Source organism: Orbicella franksi, chromosome 1 (assembly GCF_964199315.1).
Source record: "Orbicella franksi chromosome 1, jaOrbFran1.1, whole genome shotgun sequence".
Lineage (NCBI taxonomy): Eukaryota > Metazoa > Cnidaria > Anthozoa > Scleractinia > Merulinidae > Orbicella > Orbicella franksi.
In genome coordinates this window covers 11,329,693-11,345,240 of record NC_138145.1, presented here as the reverse complement: position 1 = coordinate 11,345,240, position 15,548 = coordinate 11,329,693, and the positions used below count along the sequence as shown (strand labels likewise).

The following is a 15,548-nucleotide window of genomic DNA, read 5'->3' as shown; positions in this document are numbered from 1 at the left end:
ATAGATTGTTGAAATCATAGAAAGTCTGTTTACCATTTTCTCCAGTAGCCGTTGTCAACCATCTAAATTTGAATGTTTTTCTTAAGGGAGTGGTGGGGTAACAGTCTGACTATAGGTTGCATCCCTTAAAACATCCAGAAGAAGGGCTAAGCCTGAAATGTCTGGTTTGCACCAGCTATTTGAGGTTTTTAAAAATAGTTTTTCAGTCTTGGGTCACTTTTCCATCATTAATTCCTGCATTGTACAAGTTTATTACTCATTTCCTCATACTGAAGGGTTGTTCAACCTGCTGATGTTGTTTTGCATACTGGTACAGGAACAGGGTTGAAACAGTTGGGAAAAGTGAGGGAATTTTGAAGTAGGTCAGGGAATTTTATCTTCAGGTTCCTTTATTTGTTAGAATTTTTTGTGGACTGGGCTTTTTTGTTGAGTTATCTTTTTGTAAAAAAATTACCTCTTAGTTGGCGCATCGGGTATGTCATGGATGTGTCAATGGATCAGTGAGTGAGTGAGAGATGTATGTGTGTCACACCAATTAGATTGGATCTACTATAAACAGCCAATCAAATTTCTTGCAAAGGTAGATGGCATGTCAGAAGATTTGATCCCAACACAGTTTAGAACAGCCATATTTATTCTTCTATAAAAGAGAAGGAAGTATTCATATATTGGGCTTACTTTGACATTTTCTGTGGGTAGGCTGAGGATTTTAGTTACAAATGAGATGAGCCTTGAGGTTTGAAACAGTTCATGAGTTAGTAATATGCAAATGCAACGAGAAATTTTTATTTTCAGTTACAAAGGTAACTTGATACTTTTGTTTTTCACAAGGAGTTAATTCAATTAGAGGTCAGGAATCGTCGCTTCTAGTTCTTAGGACATGTTTTAGAGGAGACGAGACTTCAGATTTGAAACAGTTCTAACGTTTACAATAGTAAGTGCAGGTGATGATTGTTTTGTTTTTGTTGCATGCAAATATAATGAGATATTTTTATTTTTTAGTTAAAGGCTAATTTGACACACTTGCTTTTCATAAGGCACCAAGTTAAAGTGCAATTCAATTAAATCAAACTTTCAATGTGTCAGAGAGGTTTTTTTTCTCTTTCTATTTTCAGTGAAGTAGTGTTTGTGTTGTGTAAAAAGCGAAAATTTACGACTCGTATAAAATGCGAAAACGTCTCTGAGTATTTTTGAGCAAAAATTCCTTGGGGGTTGGAAGGGCTATGTGATCGGTGAGTGAGTTATGCATGTGCGGGTGTCACACAAATCACAGTGTGGGTTGTATCAAAGAACGAATCTAAGAAAAAAAATAAGATGGTATCTGCATTAATCTGGAGACGTGTCAGATTACTGTAGTTTGTTCAGTCAAACATTTCATGGCTTACTATTTAGCTATCTTACCATTAGCGATGCAACATCTTGTGTACATCATAAATTCCCAGTTTCTCTCTTGCTGTACGTCGCAACCAAAACAACTTGTCAAATTAACCAAATCATTACTGTAACTTACTGTTAATAATGATTTGGTTAATTTGACATGAATGCACCTATTTCCAAGACTTCACAAGAAAAAAATAACTCTTGCACGTCTTGCATGTCTATGTTTTATAAATTATCTATAAACCAACCTCTTATCTTCACTCATTGCCAGAGGAATCATCCTACAAGTGCAGTGAAAATTGCTTTACAGTCAGGGGATTTTCTTTCTATTTTGCTGGGTGGCAACAAACCTGTGAATCAGCTCTCTTTGCATCTCCCATTCTTTGTTTTGTGTGTTTTGTTTTGATAAATGACACTCTGTGCCCCAATCTGTCAGCCTGTTTGGCAGGCTGCCATCATTGTGCTGCAGTCATCAATGCAGTCTGCAGTCTCAACTTTCACATTCTCAGAAGGTGGCAAGTTTCATCACAGCAGCACTCATCTCTCCCTCCCAGTTTATGTTTGTTGTCCCTTACTGTATGTTAGTTTGTACATAATAAATGAAGTAGGGTCAGGGAATTGCTGGCTGCAGCCCCCCTTCGGCCCAGTGCTGAAGCCCCTTCAGAGAGAGACCATATCGATTTTGCTGGACTGGTTTGGCCCAGGATACTAGTCTCTATGTCCACCTTTGCAGTATGGACATGAGGCACCCCCTCCAGGCCATGTTCACCAAGCCCCTCATTCCCCATCTGGTCAATGGGTTTTTATCCCCTCCAAGCCTTTGCCAGTATGTTCCTCACCCACTTTTCCCACAAGTGAGTTCGCTGTCAAGTTGTCTTGCACATTAAGCCTGAATAAGTTAACAAAAAGTATGAAAACATACAAGTTCTTCCCGTGTCTGGCCAGTTGCCATGAGCTGATATCACTCGCTAACACTACAAGAGGTTCTAAACTGATTGTTGTGATGTCTGATATTTCAATGTCAGAGGTACCTGAGGGGTTGAATACACCAACAAATCAAGCTAACAGACAATGAACCGCAAAATTCTTTGGGTCAGTCTAGTGGTAGGAAACAACATTTTAATGGGGATGGCCTTACCAAATCCAATAGATGACTTCAAAACAAATTTTAAACCATGCTTTTTATTGTACACTTCACTTTCTAGCTAAAATACAGTGAGTTTTCTGTGATTCTTTTTATGATGTAGCTTCTGTTGTATGTCTTTCTCTCTTTCGTGTAACTGTGATAAATGTGCCTTGATGGCTGTGACTTTCTGTCTAAAATGTGAGGCTGCTTTGGCATCCCTAGAGAGAAAAATACAAAAGCAATCAATTTTATTCTAAGTCATTATGTCATTAAAACCTACACAGGGTTATCCAGACCAGAATATTAACAAACAAAATCGTCATAATATGAGGACTCGTGTACTGTCAGTTTTAGGAATGTCATAACTAACTTTTCTTCATGTCTGCCTAGAGCCATTTCCTCTTTCTTTAGCTGCTTCTTGACAGCTGATATTTCCTCCTGTGTCTTGAACAGCTGGGGAAGGTAAAACATTACTAGCACAGTTAACTGCATACATCCTTGATATATTCTATCCAGGTTGCAACGATACATAGAGATATTCTTGATTGACTGTACTGTTTTAGTAGAACCGCCTATGACATCATCACTTTCCTCATTTGCATAATACAAAAATGTAAATATCTCTAAAACAAAAAAAGATATTCCAAAAAAGGACAATGCCATTCTTCTTTACTTTGAAAAGCCTTTCAAATAAGCAGCAATTATTTTTTACTTCATAGGCACTTTAAAGAAGCTCAGTCACGATATTTTGAATTATTTTGTCGACACACAAAATTACCTTTAAATTGAAGAAAACTTAGAGTAGTAGTAAACTAAGATAGAGAAACACCATAGAAATAAGCCATGAAAGAACAAGGATGGGGATGGTGAAGATTAACACGGATCACAAATAGTGAACTTGAAAAATTTAGGCTAAACTTTTCAAGAATTAAGATGCCCAAACCATGACATAGCTCATTCAAAGCTGAAAGCTCACTTTAAGCCTACTCAACATCGAACCTTTAATATTGTTAAATAAATTCATTTTAAGGTCAGTTCAGAGTTGTGAAGAAAATGTAGTGCTGATCAGCACAATGCAATACCTGCAAGTTCCCAAAAGATCCTTCAAGGTAATTTTCCAAGGATACTCCTGACCCTTCATTTTTTTCCCCCTTTAAGGGTCAACCTCTGGACCATGGCTGTTGGCTGGCACTGTCACATCACTAATCAACATTACAGTCTGGGCTGAAAGCCAGTTAACGCTAACCCACTAGGTTTAAAAGTTAACCAAAATAATCATTTTTCTTGTATAAAAATGTTTTTCACTGCTTATGTTTTGTGTAGTTTGAGATTCGTCGAACTCAAAACTAAAGGACAAACAATGTAAACAAGAAATTTCACCAAAAAGATGCAACACAAATAAAATTATTGCTAATCCTGGGTTAGTTCAATCAGGCTTTGAACAACCTGGCCCTGGATTTTTGATACCTCAATCTCCAGGACTTTTATGAGTGAGCTCCCTGTTCCCAGAATTAGCTACTCACCCTCTCCTAGAGGTCTAAGATAACAATTTTTGCCCCCCCCCCCCTAACGTTGTGACTGAATAGGGTAGATATTGGCTCAACAATATGCTTGCTATGTTTATGTAAAGCTGCTATGTACCTGTAAATTCCAGTTTATATTTTTATCATCTCCTTTCTTTTTCTTTCCAGTTTCTTTAACCTGAAAGTCAGTTGCACTTGTTCCAGGAAGTGGTACTCTTATGTCATGAATATTTCCTGGAAAGAGAAAAGAACTGCATGTGTTGCTTTCATACTCCTCATTGAAGGTGAAAACCATTACTGACACCCCCCCTCCACTCCTCTGGAAATCCCAGTTTATCTTCATCCTTTCCTTTAAGCCCACCCCATGGAAATTTCCAGGTACCTTCCATAAATGGAACTGCACATTCCAGACCAGTGCCTTTAAATAAATAAATGCTTTCTTTTGGATACATCGTTTAATCATGAGAATCAAGCAAGACCTGAAAATCAGTCCTATGATATTTTCACTTACGTGCTAAGCTAAAAATGTAAATATTAACGTTATGTATTCGATAACACCAAACGTTACTCAAAGATGAGACAAACATTTTACTTAGTTTTAAACTAAATGTGGCTAAACCAGCTAAAGTTATCACGTCAAGAGTAGATAAATTATGGTACTTTAGATCTCACCTCTCTTGCCCCCAAGTTTTGTGTTAATAAAATCAAAAATGTCGCCACGTGAGCCCTGAAATATTTGCAACAACAATTCAGCACCTAGGCATTTAAAACATTGTTTTATTACATAACTATAATTATTTACTGGTAAGATTACTATAATTCATCTGTCAAGAAAAAGTCCAATATATGTTTTATTACTAAGTGAGTTGATATTTTCCTCTTGCCACCTGCAATGTTTGCACCAATTCCAAAGTAGATTAACATTTTTTTAGACTGTGAGCTCAAGGGTTCTATTGAGTGACAGTCAGCAAGGAACAGTCCTGAGTCATAATACCATCAAAGTCAATAGAAAAGTAAATAATATTCACTGCTGTTGTAGGAAACAATTTGAAATTAACTTGAGCACCAATCTGAGACCATCAGACCTACAATACATGCACATTGTGTTGTTCATAAGAAACTATGATTGTGTGCTTTATACATACTTCTGTTGGCAATTTAATATTTTTCACTTTAGATGATCTTTGTCTCTGTCTTTTCTTTCTTCCTGGCTTAGGTAGTTTATTGTTTTCTCTAAGTTCTGCAATCTTATCAAGGGATTTTCCTGTAAAAATCATCATAGAAAAGACAAAAGATAAAAGTGCTGATGATTGTAGATAGAGCTGAATTTGTGGACGAGTCAGACATTCTAACTTGTCTATTTTGATAAATGAATGTACTGACTGATGTGATCTTTTGGGCCATGAATATTCAAGATCAAATACAAAAATTTTGTATGTTTAATATTTTTACCTTGAGGTAAAACAACTGCTTCTACTGGTTCCACTATGCCACTTCCATCCTTTCCCAGGCCTTTACTATCAAAACAATATCAGTGAGTCTACACTGAGTTTCTCTCAGATAATTATCACAAGGTTACATACACAACACTGAAAACTTGCTATGCCTAAGGTGCCACAAAACTCTGGTAATAAGCACTAGACTTAAATGTTTGTAAAAAGAGCCCTTTTTTGGTTTGAAACACTATCATTCTGTCCTTTTCTTGCCATGCCCTAAAACTAGAATTTCTAGACTGATAGTGGATCCAGCAAAAAAGAAAAAGAAAAAAAAAACCTGGAATGGTATGGATATCTTCAAGCTCAACACAATCTTATTGTATCTGAATGTATATACCTACCCAAATATATAGCCCATCTTGGCCATAAGCTTTGACCCAATCCCCTGAACAGAAACAACAAAAAACAAAAATAATATGGACTGGTACAAATAATGAAAAGTCTAGAAATCCTTGGTTTATCTTCAAATACGTCTGAATCAGTTATCTTTGGAAATGTTTGCAAGCCTTTGGGTCAGCTTTGGAATTTGTCAAAAGACATCAGCTCAACTTGTTCAGAAGTCAATCTTCGAAAGACTTCAGGTCAATTTGGAATGTTTGAAAGCCTTCTTTAGAAGTCTTTGGGTCAACTTTAGAATGCTTAGACTTAAGATGTATCAACTTCAAACATTTTTCAAAACAACTTGGAGAAACCTCAGAGATGTGACACACAGTAGAATACATTGGTGACATAGAATGTCACCACTAACAATATTGATGAGGTGTGTGTTTTTGGCATGTCAGGGACCTTGCGCTATGTACATTCCGTTAACCAGGACACACAGGAAAGTATTTTATTAATAAACGTTTTAATTTTCCACTCTATTCAGTCTGCTTTGGATCCTTTGCTTACTTTCCAGGGGTCCAGCACAACACCCTATTTCCAAAAATAATAATATCTAAGTTAGCCAAGCCTAATTATAAAAGCAGAGCTCCTGAGAACTTTGATTTGAATTTTGTAACTTTTTGGGGAGGTTTTCTGTATACTGTTTGGCCTTCTGTTTTGAGTTTGAATTTGAATAATCTCACAATACACAAAACAAAAGCAGTGAAAAACATTTGCATATAAGAACTATTTATACTTCTGTTAACTTTAATCCTGGGTTAGCATTAACTGGCTTCCAGTTAACGCTAACAAAACACTTGCCTGCAGCTCGTGTTGTCTACATTTCCCTTGTGTTCTCAAATGCCCATTGTGTTTTATCACAGTGTAATATATGGCTCAGGCTTCTTTATTTGTTAAGTAAGAACCTCTAGTGATATCAGTTTTATACTTTGTATATGCTGAATGAAAAACCCTGACTAAATATAGGTAACTATCAATCTATCTTCCAGAGTTATCACACACAAATAACCTAGTTCCTCACTTGGAGGGAGTTGGGGTCTATAAAATTGCTGTCTTACTTTTGTGTGTTGTTCCCATTCTCCGAGGCACACAGGACCCCCTGATGGTTTCCATGACAACCTCACTACTGCTACGTCCTCTTCATCAATGTCTTCAGTAAGCCTACTTTCTTCACTATCACTGGAACTTGAAAGATCATTGTCTGACACATTCTCTGAGTCTCTTTGATCTGCAAAGGAATTTGTTTTCGCTTAGAAAAAAAGACACATTCAAAATTCAGAGCAGCCAGTTGTTATTAATAATATTTTATAGTACACTAGCTCTTAAAGATTTTTCTTATTTCTAAATCCAAAACTTATGTACTTTAATTTATTTCATGACTCGATTAAATGTCCTTCTTCCAATATCATAGCTGGCTGTCAGAAAGGGCCATAACCTCTAACACCTATTACAGTTGGGTATGCTTGGTGGGCCCTTGATGCTACAGGAGACCTGTTGATGATAAAAGCCACCAAAAGTAACAAGTCTGTAACAGGTAAAGACCAAGGTTACAGGTGAATCAAAACTTTACGACAGCCCTGCTTCCAATATATAATAAATTACAACATATATATTTATTAACATTAGTGATGAAAGAACCAGGTTAGAAAATCAAAACTGTCTACTGGATGTGGCATATTTTTGAAGTACACCCCATGTTTAGATGCATTGATTTTTTTTAGATCTTGTCTCCAAAAGCAGACATTAAAAAAGGCAAGATCACGTATTTCCCAAATATGCTGTGTACCACAAAACTACATATCAGAATTGATTTCAAAGTTAGACAGAATTTTATGAGACTATGTTACAATGTCTTGGTTTTGGCCTCCTGACTGTATGTTGCTGAGTATTGTGAAAAATTTAGTTGACTTTGTTTGACATCCTTTTCAAGCTCACCTAACGGAAGGATCCCATCTACATGAAGCGTGGCATCAGAGTTGTATGTATCGTAATGAACAACAAAAGTGTGCACATCATGGTCTATAGACCTAGAAAACAATTAAAATACATAAATTAATGTATGGTCATCATGTGTTTATCAACAGAAGGCATGATGGCCTCATGGTTAGTGCACTCATCTCCCGATCAAGCAGTCCGGGTTTGAGCCCTGGCCGGGGACATTGTGTTGTGTTCTTGGGCAAGACACTTTACTCTCACAGTGTCCCTCTCCATCCAGGTGTATAAATGATACCGGCAAACTTAACACTGGGGGTAACACTGTGATGGACTAGCATCCCATCCAGGGAGGGAGTAGAAATACTCCTAGTCACTTCATGCTACAGAAACTGGGATAAGCTCTGGCCTGATGGGCCACTTAGCTCATGTGCAGACTTCACCATGTGGTTATCAAGCTATACAATCATATCTGGGACTTTCATTTGTTCTTAGCCAGATGTAAGTTGACACATTGTTAGATCAAGAGAAGACACCAATGAATTTGGTAAATCTACACGAGTATAATTTAAGCTTGATCTTTATATAACGTTTCAACTCCTCAACTCAGTTTGACCAAATATCATTTAACACAGTAGGTATGTTTAGTGATATCATTTAAGTCCATCTTTAAAACCATCTTTAAAACATGCTGTGAAAAAAAATTTTTGTTCATTCCATATTTTAAAGATGGACCTCACGTTTGACTTCATATAAATACTCACTGAATAGTAGCCTTGTACCAGACTCCATCGTCATATCTTGCCAAGCATGACTGACCACACTGCACCTGGCTTCAAGACAACAAAGTAAAATGTCAGGCCAGGGAAAAAATATAGTTACATACTAACTGTATGCTTGGTAGAAATGTGAAAGAGAGGTATTAATTAAATAATCGATCACTAATTGCTTTTAAAAATCATGGTAAATTAAATGCTACTTTTGTTAAATTACGAGCTACCTGTCAGCTTTTTTCTGTAATTTCCATTCATTTGATATTAACTTAATTTAGCGGGAACTTTCTGCCATTTTCTCCTTCTTCCTGGCATAGAGTGTGCCATTTACCAAACTTACTCAACACTTAAACATAGCACACATCATGGTATGTACCAGTAGTCAACATTTCACTAGTCCATTTACAGTATAGCCTTAAAGGTCTGTACTGTAACTTGTAAGTTAATTGATTTATTTATTGATACCTTAATATTTTACAAGTTATAAATCAATACAATATTATTGAAACTTATCTACACAACAATGGTTACCTGAAGTCTGGCTCTTTGAATGACATCAAATCTTCCACACTTAATAAATAACCATGAGAATACCTGTAAATGCATCAAGACAAATGAAATTCCTTTCTAGCTAATAACTCAGATAAATCTTAGGGGGAAAAGTGTTTACAATCACTATGAAGCACAATGGCAGTATCTTTAAGTTGATTTAATGTACACTGTATCCTTGCTCAGGACTGAATTTATCAAGTAAATAAATAATCTTCAATGATCCTCATTCAGAATTTAAAAACCTTCTAATCCACTTAACAAATTGACGTCAGTTTTTTATGCGTCTGTCCTCTTATTGATGTTAAATTGCATCATAACATTGTCAAAGTGGCTGTGGAACAATTAGCCGCATGGCAAGTGGTTCTGCAGTAAACAATTTGTTTTTTACAATAAGAAGACCCCAAAATGGTCAAATGCAGGGAATAAATGAGGGGAAAAGACGCCATAAACTTGCCGTAAACAAAGATCAGTGAATTTTATTCAAAATGACGCAAACATGGTCAATAGCTTTTCTAACTCTTTAATTGGCTTCTTAAAAAAGTCCGTAAAATCTTATTGGTTAAAAAGTTGACAGTTTGACAGCTGAAAGTTGAACTTGAAAGCTTGCATAAATTTCAATTTTATCCGTCTGTACTCCAATTGATGATAAAATGAGCCAATCAGCGCGTGAGAAATTAGACAGTTATTGTAACAAAATATTTTAACCAGGTATCGTGTTAAGCCTACCAGCCCATGTTACCTGCCAAAAAAAACCATTCTAATCTGGCCTTCATGTACTTTTCATACAAGGACAGATCACAAGTATTTTCTCTTTGATTAAAAGAAAATGTGGAATGAACAAACCTGCAAGCATCATCATCAAATCTGCATTTGCCATTCAAAAAATAAGGGCAGGGTACCATGGATTTGTGAGTAGGATTCATAAATAACACCCTAACCTGTTGAAGGGATTGTCAGGTAGAATTAATACATTTAAAAGCAAAAGCCTGTTGAACATATAACAAGGCAAAATATGATTTTTTTGTCTGATTTAATCTAATTTCTTGGTCACTAATAAAGAATGGGAGAGTTTCTTTTAGTTACCTTTATCCTTTGTATATTTTAATCACAATTTTCATTAAAAAATCAAAGCTAATAATAATATTGTTTTGAACAATCAAGACCAAATTTTGGGCATTGTATAGCCTTGATCAACTCTTCTGCTCCTTTTAAAATATACATGTATCTAATTAAAAGTAGGTACAAAATACCTTTGTTTCTTCCTTGCCACCAGGTAACTCAACTGTTTCTGCATCAAACACCATGACATTGTGGTGTTCTGTTACTCCCCATTCCTTTAGGGAAAACATTTTCTGTTTATCAACATTCTTACCATATAGTGTCTTAGATATTACAGGCATGTCAAGTCCTTGCATACTTGTAACTTTTGACTAGTCACTTCTCCATTTCTCAAAGAGTAAAAGAGAACCACTTTTGTCTCTGAGTACTAGGTACTTCTGTCAGTTGTTTTGTACCACATAAAATGTAGTTTCCACTGAATAGCCAGGGGTACTAGTATTTCACTGCAATCAGGACCAAGCCCTTTTTTTATTAACTATTTAAATCATTCAGCACCTGTTAGTAGCATCTAGACTATTAACTCACCTGTGTGTATGAAATGCGACATTTCATCCCAGTAATATCATCATCTTCTACCTCAAGAGAATCTTCACCACCCAGACTTTCCTAATCAACCAGCACATAGGTTAATTAAATTATGAATTTGTTTTGAAGCCTTACATTTATCCTATACTAGCAAAGCATAATAATATCTAATCCTGCAGTGAAGTAGTTAAGACATTAATATCTGAGAACTAGGAAAGTATTGCACTTGATATGAAAAAAAATTTCTATTTAAATCTTCCTCATTTTTAAAGTTAAAATTTTACTCAAACACAGTATCATTGTCAGAGGGTATCATTCTCTATTTTTTCCAATCTAGTAGCAGATCCATACAAGTTTCCATATGGGGTATTTTTTTAGGTTTTCATAATGACTCAGACTCCCAGGAAAGGGCGCTTTGGATATGCACCTGGTAAACATGCATTGCATTTAAAGGACCAGAACATAACAACCTGTTACACATGCAATGTGACCTGCGATGCTGCCCAGAGAGGTAAAAATAGCAGGGAGATGCTATGCTAGGTCATGCAGTGTGATCTGTGATGCTGCCCAGAGAGGTAAAAATAGCAGGGAGATGCTATGCAAGGCCATGCTATGTGATCTGTGATGCTGCCCAGAGAGGTAAAAATAGCAGGGAGACGCTGTACAAGGCCAAACTATAAGAACCTTCTCCATCCCCAACATCCCAAAAAGGGAAAGGTTTTGCACAATTTCTAACTAATACTATAAATTAAGTGACAAACAATCACAGTTGAAAGAAAACATTTATGTATCAGTCAATTCCAGCAGTGCCCATTCCCTACCCCCCCCCCCCCCCCTCTCCCCCTTCAACCTAGCAACCGCGGGGCATTTGCTCACGGTGTCAGTCCCGGTAGTGGGACATTTGCAATTTTATCGCGGCCCAGGGGCTGGCCATTTGCATACCCTGGGGCAACCCCCAGACATCTGACACACGTGTTTTCAAAAGTGCCATGGAGGAATTCATCGGCAGAGACAAGGTATTTGATGAAGATTGGCTAGTCAGTCAGGGACTAGACAAACTTGTGGATGCTTTTAAAGGTATGTGTTCTCAATTTTAGATATTTCTTCATTACTTGTAAGCGTATAAATAAAAGCAACAACTTGAACTATATTTTGTTTATCACAAGTTGAGAGATTGGACACAGTCAAGGTGAACACAACTATTTTGCATTTCGCATTCAAAATTAGCCTAGCATTTTTTAAATTCATGAAAGTCAACCTGGAGTGCACTTAAAAATACTCTAGGTTTGCAAATTCAAACGATGCGATCTTCAAGACAAATTCTGTAGTTATTCCCCAGAGCCTCGTTCTCAGAGGTCTATTGTTTTAGGCTGAATTTTAATATATCAAAATTGGTCTATTTGCCCATTTTTAAAAAAATGCTTATGTCCGGGGGTTAGCCTGGGGAGGGGGGGGGGGCATGGGCACAGCTGGAATTGACTGACGCATTAGTAGTCATCAATTTAGAATGCAATTTAGAATGTGTAGTATTACAAAACTGAAGGCAAGGGAAATTATAGTTTTGGGAGATTATAATAACTGATCTGATCGAAACAAACCCAATTAACTTACTGTATCTTTTCCTCCTGAGTTTCCTGTAGAATCTGCACTGGGTCCTTCCTCTTGGTTGTCAAGCAACTCCAGCAATCTGCTTTTCTTCAGAGATAGCAGACTTTCTAGGAAGAAAACCAAAACATACTCCAACATGTCATTTCAGTTCAAAGTTCATGCATGTAAAATGATCAGAATATCATTCTGCTAGTGCATGTCATAATTTATAAATTGTTAGTACTCAAATCATTTTTTTGCATATCAGGGAAAGTTAATTAAGCACCTTCTGACACATGAATGAGTTCCACAAGATCGTCCCTCAGTTTGACAAGTTCATCTTGGCCTTCTTCTCCTGTAGTTTGTAGAACAGTTTGGATCTGAAGAAACTGAATATCAAATAATACCACATAAATACCATCGAGTGCTCCAATAAAATATCTTACCATACAACTTGGCTTGACAGCTTGATTTTGGCAATAATTATTATTTAAATAACATTGGCATCATTGAATTTTAAGCAATTTATCACTGCGTAGACAGAGAAACAAGACATACGTTTCCAAATACCAAAAACAATCCTTGATCTAAGTGATCAAGACAAGACAAGATATGGACGATGAAATATATTCTCAAAAAAAACGCTCCATCTAATAGACCCGGCATAGAAGTTGAAAGCGTGCAGATGGGTAAATGTCTAACTCACTTGCTCTTTATATTGTTCCAGGTTTTGCAGAAGAAGTTCTTCGTCCATCAGAAATGTCGAGTGAGAGAACTATCTGAAAATTGTGGCCTCACAGATAAACACCCAGCAAATGTAGTTTCTTCATCGTGCAGTTTGTAGCAGGCGTTCCAGCTACTATAATCTGGGAGTCTGAGAATAGTTCTGGGAGATAGTTCCCAGTCCTTCGCGATCAACGGGAGAAAACTGGCCAAAGTGTTGCCCAGTACCCCGTGTTCAGTAAATAATGTTGAGCAAGCGTATTAATGCAATGGAAAGTTATTTATTTGGTAATTAGTATCAACAAAGTTATCGCCAACGAAAGTTTAAAAAGCCGTAAGAAAAAAAGGCCAAAGTGTTTCAGACAGCGTCTTTTTGGACAAAGAAAAGGGTGGCGAAAAATCAAGGTGTTTTCCTCTGTTAGTCGTCTGTCGTTTCACTACGCAGTCAGACACTGAGTCAGACTGACTAGACTGATTAATCGAAAAAACATGTCACTGGCTCGGTATTGACATTTATTTTCTGCGTCAATCTTTCTATTTTAGACATTTTAATGCCTTTTCTTATCCGCAATGTAATATCTCGAGTTACATAATTTTCTCTTACTTGAGTACTGTATATTGCGGCCGGCTGAAGGTACAGCATTGAAGTTTCCGACATTCTAATGAGTTCAAACTTAATGGACTCCTGCCTAAACTGAAGTTTTTCATTTGTTTTTAAAGCTAGTAAAATAACTAGGGGACACTAAGTACATGCCAAAATATTCAAAACTGTGCGGCTCTCAGCTAAAAATGTTTTGCCATAGCAACAACAATGTTTCAGTCTGTTACAGTGCAGATATATTGGACTCCAAACGCACTTTGCCTATATTTCATTCCACTTAAAAACCAAGGGTAATCACGTCAGTTAGCAATGAAGGAAATGTTTTATAATGTCTAGGTGTTCGTATGTTCGCTACCACCACCACTAAATCGAAGCAATTCTCAGTCATTCAGTTCTGAAGGAACAGTCGCGCTTCTGAGTGAGTTGAAAGAAGTCGAATGTTAGATCACTTTGATGATGCCAGAAAAGACAATATATAAACAACAGAGACCTGTGGTTGCCTTCATTTGCGTCAGCATCTCACTGCAACTTTTACGACAACGGGAAGATTTTAAAACATCACTGATTGCCAGGCAATATCAATGGCGATTAACAGCATTAGCACGAATTGGGCGCTACCCCGCAGCCGGATGATTCTAAAAATGAACTTGAACCTTCCACCGCTAATCCGCAAGATGACACCAAAACCTTGTGTGATAAAACCTATATAGCCTCTCCTTAGGATACATATTTTTTTCGCAGCGGATAATCGTAGGTTAGTTAGCTTAATTGATCAGCAAGTTTGCAGAATTTTAATAGACCCCATTCTTCCGGCTTGCAATCAGTGGAGGAAGGAAGTAGATTAAGTTCAAACCTGTATTTTTCTTTGCTAATGAGCATTTGATAGCGATTGTTTTGTTTTGTTTTTTTTTTTTTCACCTTGTCGAGGTTTATAATTCAAAACAACCGACAATGGGGCCTATTCTTCGAAAAAACAACTGATATACAAGAGTACACAAGAGAAATAGTTACCAAAAGAGACAAAAGAGTTACTGCACTAAGTTTATAATTTACTACAAAACACCCAAGATACCAAAAATGGACCCACTTTGCGTGGGTTATTGTGTATAGTTTCTGCTATTCAGTCTGTTATCTATAATTTAACTCCCACAGTTGTGCCAAGAAACTTTTTGAGACTAGTCTTCCGCAATAACGCTGAACCTCAAGTATATTTATGTTCTTTTGCTGTTAAAAGAAAAACACCATTTCGTCTCCTGAGGGTTTGGTTTTCATAATAGATAAGACGGAGACATTCATCTGTAAAACGTTAAGTGCACGAGAGAAAAAAAGAAACAATGGAAGACGGTCACGGGAAATTCTCTCACGACGATGAAAGGGTCGGCCAGGGTTTTGGGGTACAAGTACGCCTACACAGTAAACAGGGGGGTTTTAAACCGAGTATACGGTATTTTGACGCCAAAATTAGACCTTTTATGGGTATAACGTATACCTTGTTTTTTTAAATATTTCCATGTCGCATGAATTTGAGGGGACATTTTCGGTATAATAGGTTTTTCCTTTCAGGTATATTGGTATACCACTACCCCCCATGGCCGACCCTTTCTTGATAAGCAGCAGGCAGCAATCTTTAAATAGCTTACCACCCTATATCAAATACTGTCCGTTAAAATTGACAGTAGTCTTTCATCTCAGCGTACCCACACAGCATTTGTGAAAAAAACAAAACATTCAATTTTCACCGAATGTGTGATATAATGAGTATTAAAACTATTCTTTAACATCTTCTTCTACAGATTCTTCGTAAAGTGAAAGTGAATTAATTAAAAA

The 15,548-nt window shown here is 36.8% G+C and overlaps 1 protein-coding gene across 3 annotated transcripts; it reads right to left on the bottom strand.

The window, feature by feature from the left end:
• Positions 1-53: 53 nt before the first annotated feature.
• On the bottom strand, positions 54-13,273 carry LOC145490040 (zinc finger CCCH-type with G patch domain-containing protein-like). 3 transcript variants are annotated; one of them, XM_081469140.1, is made up of 17 exons: positions 13,104-13,270; positions 12,684-12,786; positions 12,422-12,525; positions 10,811-10,891; positions 10,417-10,500; positions 10,010-10,104; positions 9,146-9,208; positions 8,606-8,674; positions 7,845-7,936; positions 6,968-7,137; positions 5,867-5,910; positions 5,482-5,546; positions 5,175-5,293; positions 4,702-4,756; positions 4,148-4,263; positions 2,877-2,959; positions 54-2,724 (listed from the first exon to the last, which is right to left on the bottom strand). In XM_081469140.1, exons 1-17 carry the CDS (start codon positions 13,149-13,151, stop codon positions 2,586-2,588), a joined length of 1,530 nt encoding a protein of 509 aa, XP_081325266.1. In that variant the 5' UTR covers positions 13,152-13,270; the 3' UTR covers positions 54-2,585. The 3 variants fall into 3 exon arrangements, 2 of the variants coding, with proteins under 2 accessions (XP_081325266.1, XP_081325275.1); XR_014049660.1 differs by lacking the exon at positions 54-2,724 and adding an exon at positions 3,589-3,755 and having other exon boundaries at positions 2,881-2,959; positions 13,104-13,273; XM_081469149.1 differs by lacking the exon at positions 54-2,724 and having other exon boundaries at positions 2,892-3,755; positions 13,104-13,273.
• Positions 13,274-15,548: the final 2,275 nt, after the last annotated feature.